Below are 16,855 nucleotides of genomic sequence, written 5' to 3'. Positions count from 1 at the left end.
TTCCATTATATTTCTTTTTGGGAGGTCTAAAGGTAGGGCATAGGTATTCTGTTGCAACATTTGAAGCCAGAGGGTTATTTAAGGAAAGTGTTTATTCTACATCATCTAGTTTTGCAAGTTGTGGTGCTTGTAGTTGATTTTTGAGAACTTCCATTTGATTTTCAAAGGATGTAGGCAATGTTTGTGGTAAAATTAGAGGATTATCCATGGGACTCTCTTGGTGATGGCTAAGACATGATGAGTTTGCTTCTTCATTTGTTTGGGGTGTTTGATTTTAGGGAGACCTGGAGTGGCTTTCAATTCTTGCACAAGTGTTTTGTTGGTTGATTTTGTTCCTGTTGTCATTGCAGTTGTTTTTGCATCATTTTCATTTGCTCTTGGAACTCGAAAAGTAGTTGTATAAATTAGGTTGGGTGTGGCATGATCATTAACCATAAGGTAAGGTTGAATTTTTAGTGGTGGTAGGTAGGATATTTGGAAGGGGTCGTAGTATTTACTCTAGGTATGGCATTTTTCTAATCCTACGGATGTGATGGATTGTAATGTAGGTGGTTATTTGGGGGATAGTTAGTAGCTAGGGGTTTCTTGGTTTAGGGATTGATAGTTAGGGATAGTTTCATTAGGATCAGCCATTTAATTTGAAGATTTGAACGTCATGGGAGTAAGCACACCAATTGTTGGTGCAGGATTGAAGAAAATGAAAAACAAATCTGAGAAAATAAATGTCAAAGGAAGTTCAGACGGAATTTGATGTACAAAGAATCTAAAAGGAAAGAAAAAGAGCATTCCCCTTTCTCCTAATAAGTAGGAGCATATATACATATTCCTTGAATCAGTATTTCTCTATCAATACTCGAGAGACGAGTCATAAGTATGTGTACTGAGATTTGGCTCCTAAATCACGTGTTTCTTCTCAAGACTTTCTTACATTATATGATAATGGATTAATGTACTTTACAAGTGGAAAATGTACATGACGAAATTTACGTTGTTAATGAGATGACAGACCTTAGTGGGATGAAGGTCTGGCGCGGTTCCATTAAAGCAAGACGAAGCGGGATCTGTATTCATTTTGTGTATGTGTAAGGTAAGGTTTCTTATATAAAATATAAATTATTTATGTTGACAGTTGTACTTAGTTCCAATAAAGGGGTATTTCTCTGTGGTCAAATTCAGCAGTTGTTTCCTAGCAGAATATCAAAATGGTTATTATATATGGACTGTTTAGACACCCAAAGCTTTGGGAATTACAATTAGATTAAAGACAACGTTACATAATATAATCTGTCAAGCGTACTGTGATAAAAGTTTAACATGGTTTGGATCAAAGTGATGGCTCCTGCAGCATTGCTACAGCTGCGACAGCACATTTATAATAAAAATGGTTTGGCTTGTTGTATCGTATTGAACAAGGAGGTTAGAGTTGCACGTGAAGTTATCGTGATTTGCAAATGGCATTGCCTCTAATAGGCTCAACATTATAGATATAATTTATATTCATTTCATATTCTATATATGATTTTGAATCACGAAGCACCCCATCAATTTGTTTATTCATTAGTCCCATCACCTACTTCTTTATTATGTTGCAACTTTCTTTACCCACATGTGGTGATCCCACCTCCCTTGAAATTACAGTTAAAATTTACGCTTCAATCATTCAAATCCAACGGCCAATAGTTTCAAATTAACATATACATCAAAATACTATCTAAGAAAATGAGAGATTATTAGAAGGGAAAAAATAATTCTAGTTCCACTTTAATTGCCTTTGATCAGCACTAAAGCTACAGTTGTCTAATAAGTTAATTACAACTGACTTTGCTTAGTTAGGAAGAAGCTTGTATGAAAATTCATTTAATCTAGTAATAAAATAATCATCTACGGATGGATGTGTTTTAGATGATCGTGGTGTCATTGCTGGTCATTGTACAATGGTAGGTTTTAGCACATCACCTGAATTAATTTCCCGTATGACCATTTACGATTCAATGCAAATGGGTCTTTTTGATATACATGGAAAAATCATTCAAATCTAGGTTTCTTAAATAGTAAGTGTGAGAGCAAGATGTTTCACATGTTTCACTGACTGCTACGAAAAGCTCTTGGCAGCTGGCTTATTATCTTCAGAATTTAATGCAAAGGACACAGCAAGCTTCATAGCAATTTCGGTTGATTCAGAACTATATAGACTTCAACTAATTATATCATTCACAAAATACTCCTATAGTATTCCAGCTACGTTCCTTATCTTTAGAATGGTCAGTTAACAGAAAAGGAAAAAAAATTATGTACATATACAAACTCTATTCCTCTTTGGGGATCCACCTGCTCCACCATAGGCTTTTACTGCGTCTGCTAAGCTCATCCATGCTCTCATTCAATGTTCTAACAATCTTCCTTTGAAGTTTAAGAGCTGAAGCAAGAGCATTTCTTTGTGGACTCGCCTTCTTCTTAGGCTCTATATCCTACACCATGAGGAGAAAAATCAGTTTAAATGGTTATCCAGTTAATGATGTTTGAAAAAAATGCTTTTCTAATTAACTATAGTTGGATACAGACTCTGAGATCCTGAAGCTGTGCTTCTGTGAAACCACCCTCTTTCTCTGTTCCAGATTTTGCCATTAAATTTATTATCCACTTGGCAGCTTCCCCATAATCTTGCTGTGTAGCCCTAAAGACTTGCAACTTCAGATTCTGTACGAAGGACAAAGCTAATAGCCCTTCCCTGTCAAAGTAAGGGTGAGCCAGTGCTGCTTTTGCACTGATTCTTTGTCTTGCTTTGTAGCGGACCATTGATGTCAGAAGTTCCCATCCTATCCCATTATCAAAATCCAGCAGCTCAAACCCCTTGCGAAGGTCAGGGCTTGCACGAGGCTCGACAGTGTTCCTCCATGCAACCAAGTCGTAATCACACCTCTTTAGCTGACGGTTGAATTGAATCAACGCGCTGTCCGTCCTTAAAGATGGAAATGCCTGTTTCAAGAAAACTGTTAAATGCATTTTGATTGCAACCTCAGTGTCTTATAACACAACAGTCTTACTATTTATGAATGTTACAACTAGAAATTATACATTTGCCAGAAATAGCATGCATTATGGATTCTTCTACTTTAGAAGGTTACTAAACAAAAGATGTTAAAAAGTTTAACTATATACATTGGAAGCTATAGATTATTGATGGTGCATAACTACTTCCTATAAAAGAATTTTTTTTATCAAGTAAGCACAATTTGAGCATATTATCCTCACACTTCTCACAAGTTCTATGTGTGATTTTCATTCACTAATGAAATTTTGAGATTTCCTTTTTTTAATTTTGACCATGTTTGCCATTGATACAGCAGAAATCAACTTAAAACCAGACTACAATCGTAGTTCAGAACTTCACTTGGAGAAATCCGTTAATTTTTTGAAGTTTACCAGCACAAACCCACCAATGCTGCTTTTCGCAAACTATCTCTTTGATTTGTCACTTAAAAATTTAATATCAAAAGTGATGTTAATTTAGATAAGTTTGACTTCTAACAGCTTTCATCATCATCTTTTGCATCAATTTAGCAAAAAAAGTTAAAAGGTTTTCAAGAGGAAAACAAAACAACAATAAAGATGACTACTTGAGCATTATCTGCCACTCACCATTTGAAGGAAAATGAGACCAGCACTGTAGATGTCAAATCGATCCGGCAGATTCATCTGTTAGTAAATAACAACAACAGAAATATGTGTCAATGAAAGCAAAAGGTGAAAATAGACTTGGGAGAATCTGCTGGGGGCAAACCTGCCACAAAACAGGGGAAAGTGCAGTTGCCACTGGAGCAGAAGGTGCAGAAGGAGTTTGTGTACTCATGATATATTGCTCTGGTGCAGCATATCTAAAAAAACACAAAAAATTGAATCCCTAAAGAAGAAATTTTATGGAATTGGATACTATGTTTTGAAGTATCAATCAGATGTTAATTTAAAGAGTTTCTTGTAGAAAATTGCAATACTCCAACAGAAATTGGTCTCAGCTCACTCATTCCAAACACAAAACCATAAACGACTCTTTTCCCTTTCACCCCCATTGCACCTATCTGCAGTTAATTTCTGCTTCAGTGTTGATCAACCTTCACTTTAGAACCAAGTAATACAGATAATTAATTATTACTAAGAAAGAGCTATCGAGAGAAATTGTTATTAGAGTTGTTAATCTTTCTATACAAATGCGAAATAGAGGAGTAATCCAGTCAACTTTTAGCTTAAAATCTGTTGACATGAACTTAAGGTCTATGGTCTGATAATAGTGCAATATCGTATTATTTAATTTGTATTCACATATCATATGGGTGTTGATTTACTGGTGCCAGGGCAAATGAATTAATATCAAATGAAAACAAATGCTTTACAATAATGTTATACCGACAAACAAGAACAAAGGATGGAACTATGGAGGGTTTGTGCATTATGTGATGGTTATAATTGATTTTTTTTTACTTCGTTGCTTTGAAATGCTCTGGATTTTGAGCCTAAAACATGTAGAATTTTACAGAATGAAGTTCTTGAGCTGTTGAGTTCTCTGATCTATTGAATAACCCGCCTATATATATAGTAAATGAAACCAGGGTGAAAGCATAGAATGTTGAAGTAGTGTAATAGGGAGGGAAGCTTATAAAGGATGAACTTCATAAGTTTGTATTCCACAATATCTTTTGCAGCATGCCATGGATCAAATCCTATTCTTAGGTTAAAGCCCTAACTGTCTTGCATTACAACGACAACCATTCTGGATAATATCTATGTTGCTTATAGATAGGGAATTTACCTTGGATCCAAAAGAAATTCCTTTGGAATATAGTTGATGCCCACTCTCAAATCTGCTGCAGCTCCTAGATCAATGATTTTAAATGTACGAGACCCTACTCAAGTTCCAAAACAGAAAAAAATTAATCTAGGAATTCTTGCATTAGAAAAATCTTCGTCAACCAAGTCAAACTTACTACTATTACCTTCAGAGAAAATAATATTTTGTGGCTTAATATCCCTGTGCACAATTCCAGTTGAATGAAGACCATCCAAGGCAAATAAGATCTGTCTCATGATAGTCTGGATGATTTGATTTTCCCTTTCCAAGCCCTTGGGCAAGTTCTGAACCTCCCCAAGTATCATTGTTTCTACCTGATATTATACAAAAGGAGTTGGCAATTAAAAAGCTTAAATTGAATTAAGATAAAGTGCCGATTTATGAAAGTAAAAAAAGTATTAAATTCCTAAGCCAGACCTTAGCAAGAAAAGCAGTTAACATTCAATGGCATCTAATAATCTAACTATCCACCTATAGCATTACACCACAAAGGTAGAAAAGGGGCAAAATTCACTGAGGATTAACATGTTATTTGATAAACAAGTTTCCCAAGGAAAAAAAAAAGCTAATGAGAGAAAGTAGGAACATTGTAAGGGAACTCTTTGCTCAGCATCAAATCTGAAAGTGTGGCCTCCCCCTCATATCGCCATACAAGCCAATACTCTCCTCCTTTCTTTGAGGAACCCTACAAGAGGAAAGGTAACAGTTTCAGTATGAAGACAAAAAGGCTTAAATGATTTTACCCTCAGAAATCAAACTAAACTTTATCTATTAAGAGTAGTCATAAGGATTAAGACCTCAAGAAAGCCGTATAGAAAATCAGCACAACTGTTTGCACAAGCTCTTCGAACACGCTCATTCATCCAGATCTCCACCGCACCATATTCCGTAGCTTTTTTCACCACTAAGTCACCCTCTTTCTGACAATGAACAAAACCCTTAAATTTGTTAACTATTGACATCCCATATTTAGTTCCACTATTTCAAACATACAAAGAGCCTATTCAATTGCCTCTAAGGAGTGACCATGCAAGCCGAAGTAAACATACACCAATTCCTTTTGTTTGCAAAACCAAATATCTGAAACTACTTTCTAATTAATGCAACCAAATTCAACAGCTTAACATCCCAATTCAGATAGTAGATTGATAATTAATTGTCACATGCAAGTAAATATAAAGGAACTATAAAGGAACACAGTTGTTTACACAGTGGATTTCTCAAACACGCAGCCTAACCTTTGAATTAGGCTTCTTATTAGCCAATGAAACTTTATAGACGACACCAAAAGCACCCTCGCCCAGCTTCTTTCCCAAAACAAAATCATCCTGCAAAACCAGAAACAACTCTTTTTGACCATAAATCAAATCATCATTGAGAAATATGAACCCCCAAAAACTAGATATGAATTCACTCACCTTCTTGAAAGTTGGTCTAAACAACCTCTCAAGCAAAGCAAGAACAAACATGTCGAAAAACCCAGGAGCGACACCTGGAGTGGCCCAGAGATAAGACAGAGCACCCGCAGCCAAAATAGCACCAGGCACAGTTAGGGTTAGCCCATCGGGCTTCGGCAAAGTGCTTCTATATATGATATCACCACACTCCATGACGGTGCATGGCAACCCTACCCCCACTCCCACAAAGAGATCACGAACTACATCAATAAGTTGAGCTTTCAAGGACAAAACTCCCGACGTTTTAGGAATTGAGGGGCTGCCTTTAGAAGAGAGCTTGAGTTTGAACTTGGTGCCAAGAAATGAAGATGGATGTTTTATTAGTTGCTGGGAGTTGTAAGGATTGATAAGGCCGATGGAAGCTCCACCGGATGCAACCGTGGCTGTAACACCCCTTACCTGTATCTGACGCCGGAACAGAGTACGAGGTATTATCGGACTTGAGTACTTATAATCATTTAAAACCGAGACATAAAATTTCATCAAATTTTAAACTTTTCAAACATATATAATTTGTCCCTTAAAAAGGCCTACGAGGCCCAAAACAATCATTGAAATTGGTTCGGAAACAAACCGAAATCTTTTAGACACTTAGAAAAATTTTCACCAAAGTAGGGTCACACGCTCGTGTGGCATGTGACACGACTGTGTGAGTAGACCGTGTGGTCTTCACACGCCCATGTCTGAACCCCGTGTAAAAATTAGCTAGCTACTGACTTGCTCACACAGCTAGACCACACACTCGTGTGGTGGTCGTGTTCTTCACACGGCTGAGACACACGGCCGTGTCTCAAGCCCATGTGTATCACATTAGGCTATTTTTCAAGCCCTTTTTGTGTTCTTAACTTAGCCACACCAAGACATTTATCTATGCATACATAAAATAGGTTTACATAACTTTAACCATTATGAGCCAAATCTTATGGCTATATACAATGAAGTAAAATGAGCTATACATTTGGCTAAATCATAATATTACTTAATATCAATAACTAATTATCTATACATGCTACTTATTTGACAATAAATAAGAATTACCATTATTCTAATTTGATAAACTAATAGTGTGATGATACTTCCGACGATCTCCAACCCCGAGCCAACCTGACAACACTAAGAGAAATGAGAAAATGGTCTAACCTTAAAAGCTTAGTAAGTTGGCATATTAATAACAATAAGCAATTTAATTAACAATATTATCCCATTCCTCAATAAATATGCTCAAGAAAATAGAATCATTAATCACATGATTTCATCTTTTTACACAAAATCAACTAAGGCTATTTTCCTGAATCATAGTCACTAATTTAATTATTTCTTAAGCTACAGAACTCAAAATTAAGTTTCGTAAATTTTTCTTGAAACTAGACTCATATAAATTTCTACCATAAAATGTTCAGAATTTTTGATTTTTTCAATCGATACCAGATTTTTCTTAAAGTTTCATCTATTTCGCTGTCTGACAATTCTGACCTCTCTATATAAAAACTCAGATATCTCATTGTACAGAATTCAAATAATGTTTTTGATTATTCCAATAAAAATAGACTCATTAAGGTTTCTAATCATATAAACCATGCCCCATAATTATTTTTTAAAAATTTATGATGATTTTACCAAGTCAGAACAAGGGATCACGTAATCATTCTGAACCAGTCTCACAAAAATATAAATATCTCAAAATATAGAATTCATTTGCTTGCTTTGTTTCTTTTATATGAAAATAGACTCATTAATCTTTAATTTCATATCTTATTCAGCCTTTAATTAAATTCCTACTATTTTTGGTGATTTTTCAAAGTCACGTCACTGCTACTATCCAAAACAGTTTTATTGCTAATTCACTCTTTCACACTTTCTTTGTATTAACCTCATTTTAACATATATATCACAAATCATTTTCACCACATTTCATACATCACAAGTATAGGCCCATGATTGCAAGGTCACCATAAAATCATTCTCATGTATAACTTACTTGTTTATAACCTTACCACATAGTATCACCCATGCGACCTAGCTACATCATAATGTCTTGTAGCTCTCTTGTACACATGATGTGCACTCAGCACCATACATGTGACCTAGCTACATACCATATGTATCATCCAATCTTTCCGAGGTTCAACCGGGATTTCTCTCTCTTTTCCAACAATTTCACCAATCAAGTAATTATCAACAAACATATTTCCAATATTATTATAAAATATCATAATACAAGTAAAATTGATGTATTACTTATATATAAACTTACATCTCATTTAATATCAAGGCAATAACATTAAATTACACATTGCATTATTAAAAATCATATGAACTTACAATTGCTCATAATATCCATAATCATAGAAATCACATTTATGTATGATAATTCGATGCACTTCATGTACCATAGACATTTTTTTAAATCAATTCATAAACTTGGCACCATAAACATTTAATTTAACATAATTCAATTAATTCACTAAATTTAACTTTCAAATATAAATTACAACATTATTACAATATTATTATCATACCAACTTACCTCAAATGCCGAAACGGCTAACTTTCCTGACTTAGCACACAACTTTGTTCTTCCCCGATCTTAATCCAAAATTTTGTGTTTTATTGATCTAACATGTCAAATAACACTTATTTAACACATTTTATCAACACACTAACCAATTCAATTCATATATCAAATTTTAGAAAATTTACAATTATGCCCCCTAACTTTTCAAAAATTACGCTTTTATCCCTAAGTTCGTAAAATAATTTTTATTCAATTTCTATAAGGTTTAAGACATGCTGAGCATTTTTCTCTTCTATGAAAACTCCAAATTTTCACTAATTCACACACTTATGACCAATTTATAACTTTTACAATTTAACCCCTTTTTAAAATTTTTACCGAAATTCATCAAATAAAACTCGTATTTAACACATCAAACATTCATTATCTACTATAAATCATCAAAACACAACCATATCATGAATGGGTAAATTTTTAAACTCTAATTTCTCTTCAATCAATTGGTAGAAATAGAAAATTTAAGCTTCAGGGATCTCAAAAATACGAAAATCATTAAAAACGGGACAAAAAAATACCTATATAAGCCATAGAAGCTTGGCCGAATGGAGCTCATCCATGGCTGCCATTTTTGGTTCTTTCCCACGGTTGAAGAAGAAAGAATGAAAAAAATGATAGCTTTTATCATTTTTGTCTTTTAATTAATTTACAAAATTACCCTTTTTATTTAAACCAAATTTCAAAAATACCAAATAAATATCCATCCACTAACTTATTAAAGGACTAATTATCACATAAGGACTTTCAATTTAAAACTCATAACAATTAAGCACCTCATATATAAAGAACTCAACTTTTGCACTTTTTACAATTTAGTTCTTTTGACTAAATTGAGTGCCCAAACATCAAAATTTTCGAACGAAATTTTTATAAAATATTTTCATAAATTTATAGACTATAAAAATATAATAAAAAATAAAATTTTTTTTCTCATCGAATTTGTGGTCCCGAAACTACTGTTCCGACTAGACCCAATTTTAAGCTGTTACAGTGGCCATGCCTATAGAAGAGAGAGAAATAGGTTAATTTGGGAAGCCTTACCGAAAGAGTAGAAACTCAGAGAAAGAGACACTGCAGTTTACATGAATCGGGTTCAAATTTAGACCACTAGTTGCTTTGTCTTTTAGTTTAGGATTTTTTTTTTATACTTGATTTCAATTTTGGGCTTGTTCTTCTTGCAGTGACAATTATTTCAGGTACATTTTGTGGAACAGAGAGGGCTTAACAAGATTGAAGAGTCGCGCGCACCACATATTACACGCTCACAGAATTCACTCAACCAAGTTGATTTTATTTGGAAACTATATCCATTATCCATTTATTATTGAGTTAAATGTAATATGGGTACTTGAACTTTTCTACTTTTTCTATATTAGTACTTAGGTTTTTTTTTTTTAAATCTTGGATTTGTACCTAGAATTTTTTTTGTCAACTAAATCGATACTGAATCTAACCTCATTAGTTTTTTATGAGGTGACATTACTGGCCAATCGTACGATGCCACATGACATCCTGTTTGGCAAGTACAGTCAACGATTTTTTCTTTCTTTCTCAACCTTAAAACCCTTCTCTTCAATTTGTTTTATTTTTCTGTTTGTTTCGCGAGAGAAAAAAACTCAGTTCACATCGCTTCCTCAACCAAACCCTTCTTCTTCACAACCAACTTTGCTGAAAAAATAATTTATCGCCATTCAACAATATATCCGGCAATCTCACGAACTTCATCTCCTAGATAATTTCCTGATGTTGTTCTTCACCCCTGCTTGTGCTTTAATCATGACCATTTGTTGTCTTAAAGTGAGATTATATGTTCAGGAAGCGGGAAACCAAAAAGAAAACATTTTTTTTTTCAAATATAGATCTCAAAGCACTTCGTACTGCTGTGCTATCTTCAACTATCTGCAACCGACAATCATCGTTCAAGACAAGAAACTGATAGAAATTATTAGCAGGTATGATAAAAAGCAGAGAATCACTACAGATAATAGTTTTCTTTTGCTTCAATGCTTAGCAACCACGAACTTGATACTATCATAACTTCAGTTCCTTGTCTGCCATAAAATTCAAAGATATGGAGAAAAATAATGACAAGATTAATCGTAGAACCACAGGGTGCATTATGCTCAACCATAATAAAAATCTTCTTAAAAAATACAGCATATGAACTGAGAGGATAAAGAAAAGGACATTTCCTAGTTCCTACCATATAAATTCCAAAGGGAAAACTATTCCTAATAACTTTAGCGACAAATAAATATTCTCCATGTTAAGTGCAGATAAGCAATGATTATTATTTCTTAATACCATGTTAAGTGCATTTAAGCAATGATCATTATTTCTTCTTCTTTTTCAGGTTATTTTCCATGATTACAATGGTTCAAAGAATTCAGAAATAAACCTTCCTCAACGAAACATTAATGCCCAATCTTCACCTCTCTTTTCTCTCTCCATTAAACCCTCAAACCCCAACACCAAAATCCCCCAATTCACCCCATTAGCTTCCATTACAGCACCCTGCAACAACCCCCAAACCCAAACTCAGTTCCCACTCAACGATTCAACTTGAAACAAGTTCCATGTTTGCCCGAAACAAAACTTATCCTCATTCTCTATAAACCCAAAATGCCCCTTTTCCAAACATATATTGAAAAGGGTTTTGATTAAACAAAAAAAAAAGAGAAGCTTTTGATTAAAAAATTGAAATTTTTTTAGATTTGAAAATCTGAGAAAAAGATAAATGAAAGATATTTGAAAAAGTCTGAGAAAGGAAGGAGAGGAAGTTGGAGAAGGAAAAAAAAAATCGTTCTGTCACTGCCAAATAGGACGCCACGTCCAATTGGCAAAAATTTCAAATACCAATCTAGTATAAAAAAGCTTTAAGTACCCATATGAGAAAAGTGGTTAAATTAGGGATCAATTTTGCATTTAACCCTTATTATTGTATTACTCATGGGCTTTTCGACCCCATCAGGCTCTCTTTATGGTTCAAAGTACGGGCTGAAACTATCCAGACAGAGTTATAATAAAAAAGAAATCCAATAACCTCAATGCTTGTTGAAACCCGACCGGCATACCGATCCGGAGAAAGGAGTAGAATCGATCTGAATCGTGAATCGTGACCGGACAAACCAGTAAAAAACCAGTTCATTTTGGCTAAACTTTTCTGGCCCAAAAAAAATCCAATCCCACAAGCCGATTCATTTTCATGAAAAAGATGTTTGAAACATTAAAAATAATAACAATTTTTTTTTTAAATTTGGTATAACATGAGGTATACTCTTCTATTTTATAATTTGAGCATAATCATTTTCGGGCTGGAATGGCATTTAGGTAATGCCTTTCGATCAATGTTGACTTCTGGATTCAAACATCAGAAAAAATAAAGATGTTTGGCGGCTTTAATAAAGACTTTTGGCTTGACTTTATGGCTAACTTATTTCTTAAATAAGATCAAACAACTTTTTCATTTAATCTGAATATATCAACAAATTATAATTGAATTGATCGATCAATTGATTCAATCGAGAATTAAAAACTTAACCGATTCAAGTTCAGGTCAGATTTTTAAAACATTACCAGACAACTTTGTCATCTCTCAGTTACACAGCCAAAAATTAAAGCTGATAGACTACCACTGTACAGTACACCAATCACTCGAAATTGAGTTCATTTAGTAGAGTATGTAGACATGGTTATATCTTGATTTGTTACAGGGAATAGCCTGCACATGTTATTCAGAAGCTTTTAACAAGATATGCCCATTACTACTTTAAGTAATTTAAAGGTAAACGCGTGTTAAGAATGATCAGATGAAAAATAAAAGAGATGTTCAGTAATTGAGATATCTTGTAAGTAAAGATAACAAGGGATGGGAATTGGATAGCTATGATAAACAATTGGTTGTGTAGAAGCCTTCCAGATTTTCAACCACCATCGACTCACTATATAATGATTCTTCCCTCTCCCTTCTTACAATCAATTTAAACCTAATGTTTCAATCACAAACAGGTCATTTGTGTGCTCTAAACAAAATTTTTATCTATTTCTTTAATCTTTGAGTAAATTTGATGTTTATTAGACAAAGTGTTACCAACTCTGTCCATAAAATCACAAATTTGAAATGGAATGTATCAATCATTTAAAATATCATTTTATCCAAGAACAAAAATCTACCGCGTTAAAGAATTACCACTTCGTATAACAACTGTAAACTTATTACATATACATTTTCACCCATTTTATTTTTAAAAACTATTAATTTTCACTTGAGTCCAATTCTAGTAATAGCTAAATACGTAACAGATAGTAGATGAAGATGCCTAGTGGTTGGAAGTTCATGCAGGCCTGGGAGTGGGATTTAATACATGAACTATCTTATATACACAGTTTTACTAGCAAATGTAAGAGATTTTAGGGGGGAGGAATTTGCAATGGTTCACCAGGTGTGGGCTCTAAAGTCTTTGCATCCGGTAGTTCCTTCAACAAAAGCTCCTGTATTTCAAATGGAAAAAACACTTGTCTCAGCCACTTGAATATCTACTACATCGAAATAACAATATTTACTGAGTGATACAAAATGGAAAATAAGTTGGACTAAGTCCTGAAGATGAACACCACATGAGGTGGATATGTGAGTTTAGGTCCCAATACGAGAAAAAGTGTTTGCCAATGACCCTAAAACTATTTCTGGATGAATATATCAAATGGGCACCAGCCAATGCAGATACCATGGTTCATTTATTTTCAAGAAAGGGTAAAGGAATTGACCTCGAATGATTCAATTGTTCCTTCACCCTGGACTATGCTGGCAAGAAATCCTTTGCTATCAAGATCTCCATTTTTCATTGGCACAATGAACCTAAAAAAGAATCAAGGAAAGGTCATATGCATGGGAACAGTAAAACGTTGATTTAGGCATAGATTCAAGGACTAGTTCAGGTAATGTACTTGGCATGGAGCAGTTTAGCTAATTGCACTGCATCTTCTTGTCCAGAAACCAGCGTAAAATTTGGAAGAAGCTGCTTGATCACTGGGGTGATAACAATGTCAGCATGCTCCTTCTCAAGAAAATCTTTATTGTATACGCAATGAGGCTCATAATAGAGAGTCAATTGGCCCTGTGGAGAAATGACTAGATACCTGAAACACATAATTCCAAGACATTGGGGCAAGAAACCTAATATGTGAAGATAGAACTCTAGAAGGGACATTGATAAGATACCAATGGTTAGTAACAGAGGATGCAAAGTCAAATTGACAAGTTGAAGCTTGGAAAGCTTTACCCATTCTCAGGTCGTTGCCATGGAGGACCCAGAACTGGCCCGGCAGTAGCTTGAATTCTGACTTTGGAACCATTCGCTGCTTCAACTTCCGACTCCTGACCAGGTTCTAGATATGTAACCTGAAAATTTCTAAAGCTAAGGTGAAATGGGTGTAAAATCATAAGCTTGCAAATTAATTTAGAACCAGGTGCTCTACTACAAAATAGCTTAATGAAATGACAAGTTCTGTCCTAACTTGTCTACATTTAACACTAGCATCTATTTATGATGATATATTCCATGAATGAAACCACAAAAATGCAGTGGAGGCTGAAATGCAAACAGATGCCTACAAAGAAGCAGCTCTGAAAACTAAATTAAACTTTTTAACTCACATTTCTGAAAAGAGGATCCAGCAAAGGCTTGGCATTTGGAGTAGCAATGACTCTGAGATTTGGGGACATCTTGGAGAGCGGTTTTAAGGTTTTTAAATGGCAGTGATCATCAAGACTTTGCGTTATGAGTAAGCAATCAAGTTGAGGAAGGTCAGTAAGCTGCACAAACAAAGTTAGATTCCAATTATAACAAACACACACAGAGTAGAACGCCAAAGATGAATAACCACAAATAAATAAATAAAGAAGTCCTACAAAGATCAGAAACATGAATACTAAAGAAGAAGAAAAAACCTCGAAATTCTTCAAAAATTTCTTGGCAGCATCATAGAGCCATGGAATACCAAAATCCAAGTTACCCACCAATATTGGATCAACCAAAACTCTCACCCCACTTATATCCCACAGCCAACTATTCCCCTATACACCAATAATTTAAACCATGTTGTCAACAACTTTTTTTCAAAAAAAAAAAGTTTCAATATAACTGAATTTACAATAATAATAATAATAATAATAATAAAACCCACCTCTAGGTAAGTGAGGTTGAATACATCAGTCCCAGAAGAGCTTGACCCAACTGCACTTTCTTCAGAAACAACAGCAGAAGCCACCTTATCCCACCTGCAAAACCAACCCAAATCGAAAATTAATTAAAAAAGAAAGCATGCACTTAACCAAACAGAAAGAATGACACTTCTTGGTTGCAAGTTGATATATATACCTGCAAGTTGAGAGCTTTAATCTATCTGGATGGAAGCTGATTGGGGGTTGAAGAAGTGAGAAGAGACGGGTGGGTAAGAGTGCGGATAAGGGTGTGGGGTCTCTGTTTCTCGAGGCTTTGCAAGAAAAGGGAGCGGAATTGCAATAAACTGCCATGCCGATGCTGCTTTGCTTCTTCGGTGTAAAGCTTTGGCCAACTGGGTGTGGGATTTATTTATTAAGCCATTTGTGGCGTCATGGCCATTCTTTAACCAATCCAGACACCTGCGTATCAAAGATAGGCTAATTTGGAAACCCTCACTGAAAGAGTAGAACCTAGAAAGTGAGGGAAAGGCATGAATCGGCTTCAAATTTAGACCACTAGTTGCTTTGGTTTTTAGTTTATGGTCTTTTTTTCCTGGGCTTGTTCACGGCAATTTCAGCTTTTTTTTGCCTTTTTTGTGGAAGAGAGGGGACTTAACAGGATTGAAGAGTCCATTGAACAAAAAGAAGTCCCGCTCACCACATATCATGCGCTGACAGAAATGAGTCAACGAAGTTTATGGGCTTTACGACCCCATCAGGCTCCCTTTCTTTATAAACTTAAGTCATAGTCCAAAAGAGATGTTCACAGCATGGGCTGAAGCTGTCCAAACAAAGTTACAATAAAAGAAGAAGTCCAATAACCTGACAACTTTGAACTGCTTTGTCATCTCCCACTTACACGGCCCAAAATTAGAACTGATGGATTACTACAGTAACACATGAAATGGAATTCATTTAGCAGAAACAGGTGAGTATGTAGACATGATTTGTCTCTTAATTTGTTACAGGGAATGGGCCTGCCTATGTTCTTCAGAAGATGCCCATTTTCCGCTAATGTTTTGTCATAAAACGGTTTCGAATGGCTTGAGCAGTGCTGTCATACATTCCTATAATATAAATTCATCAGCATTTCCCGACTATTCATTGTGTATGATGAAACCACAAATCAGATTATCTGAAATTGCTAGGACTCTTCTGTTTTCATTGTAAACTTCAATTCCCACTTTAGTTTTAACGTTAAAAGAGGTGCAGGAATCATAATTAGCATCCTTCTCCAATTGAAAGGGAGAGTACAGTTTTCGATACTTGTCCACTAACCACCAAGAGCGCATAGAGAGGGGACCATGGATGCAATTATAGGGTATATACCATAAAAGATAATCAATTGCACTACTGCTTCATAAACAGAGAGTTCCCAAGCTTTTGGCTGCTTTTCAACAATTTGAGCCAAATGGGGTCTTAGAAAGTTGCCTTCTCTTGTAAAATGCAATGTATCTCTCTTTTTTGTCACTGATTAACAAATGGATAAGATGACCGATGTAGAATAAACCGTTGTGTGACATTTGGCCAGCATATATCATAAATCAACTCTTAAATCATGTAAATGACACCACTAATGTGTACCAAGAGGTCCCAGGTTTGATATCAATGCCTGGTCAACTTTTAGCTCATCCCTGTAACAATACTATCACTACAAGTACAAACCAGTAATATATATTTAGCTCAGCTTTTAAGAGGTCCGAGGTTTAAAGAAATCCAATGGCAGTAGTAATGTTGTCACGTTCAAGATAAGACAGATA

The 16,855-nt window shown here is 34.9% G+C and overlaps 2 protein-coding genes across 5 annotated transcripts; both read right to left on the bottom strand.

The window, feature by feature from the left end:
- Positions 1 to 2,156: 2,156 nt before the first annotated feature.
- LOC107946424 (serine/threonine-protein kinase STN7, chloroplastic) lies at positions 2,157 to 9,493 on the bottom strand. Of its 4 annotated transcripts, none has more exons than XM_041083172.1 (13): positions 9,391 to 9,493; positions 8,828 to 8,915; positions 7,339 to 7,404; positions 6,262 to 6,705; positions 6,082 to 6,171; positions 5,641 to 5,763; positions 5,430 to 5,528; positions 4,989 to 5,157; positions 4,805 to 4,898; positions 3,782 to 3,875; positions 3,640 to 3,696; positions 2,563 to 2,976; positions 2,157 to 2,468 (listed from the first exon to the last, which is right to left on the bottom strand). In XM_041083172.1, exons 3-13 carry the CDS (start codon positions 7,339 to 7,341, stop codon positions 2,307 to 2,309), a joined length of 1,749 nt encoding a protein of 582 aa, XP_040939106.1. In that variant the 5' UTR covers positions 7,342 to 7,404; positions 8,828 to 8,915; positions 9,391 to 9,493; the 3' UTR covers positions 2,157 to 2,306. The 4 variants fall into 4 exon arrangements, with proteins under 4 accessions (XP_040939106.1, XP_040939105.1, XP_040939104.1 ...); XM_041083171.1 differs by having other exon boundaries at positions 7,339 to 7,413; positions 9,391 to 9,464; XM_041083170.1 differs by lacking the exon at positions 8,828 to 8,915 and having other exon boundaries at positions 9,391 to 9,480.
- A 3,556-nt stretch (positions 9,494 to 13,049) lies between these two features.
- LOC107946447 (uncharacterized) lies at positions 13,050 to 15,742 on the bottom strand. Its single transcript, XM_041083169.1, has 8 exons — positions 15,253 to 15,742; positions 15,059 to 15,152; positions 14,823 to 14,948; positions 14,529 to 14,687; positions 14,155 to 14,273; positions 13,820 to 14,011; positions 13,640 to 13,730; positions 13,050 to 13,363 (listed from the first exon to the last, which is right to left on the bottom strand). The coding sequence occupies exons 1-8, from the start codon at positions 15,405 to 15,407 to the stop codon at positions 13,283 to 13,285; spliced, it is 1,017 nt and encodes a 338-aa protein (XP_040939103.1). The 5' UTR covers positions 15,408 to 15,742; the 3' UTR covers positions 13,050 to 13,282.
- Positions 15,743 to 16,855: the final 1,113 nt, after the last annotated feature.

Source organism: Gossypium hirsutum, chromosome A12, assembly GCF_007990345.1.
Source record: "Gossypium hirsutum isolate 1008001.06 chromosome A12, Gossypium_hirsutum_v2.1, whole genome shotgun sequence".
Lineage (NCBI taxonomy): Eukaryota > Viridiplantae > Streptophyta > Magnoliopsida > Malvales > Malvaceae > Gossypium > Gossypium hirsutum.
Note: the sequence above shows the minus strand (reverse complement) of the source record. Positions and strands in the feature narration are given on the sequence as shown.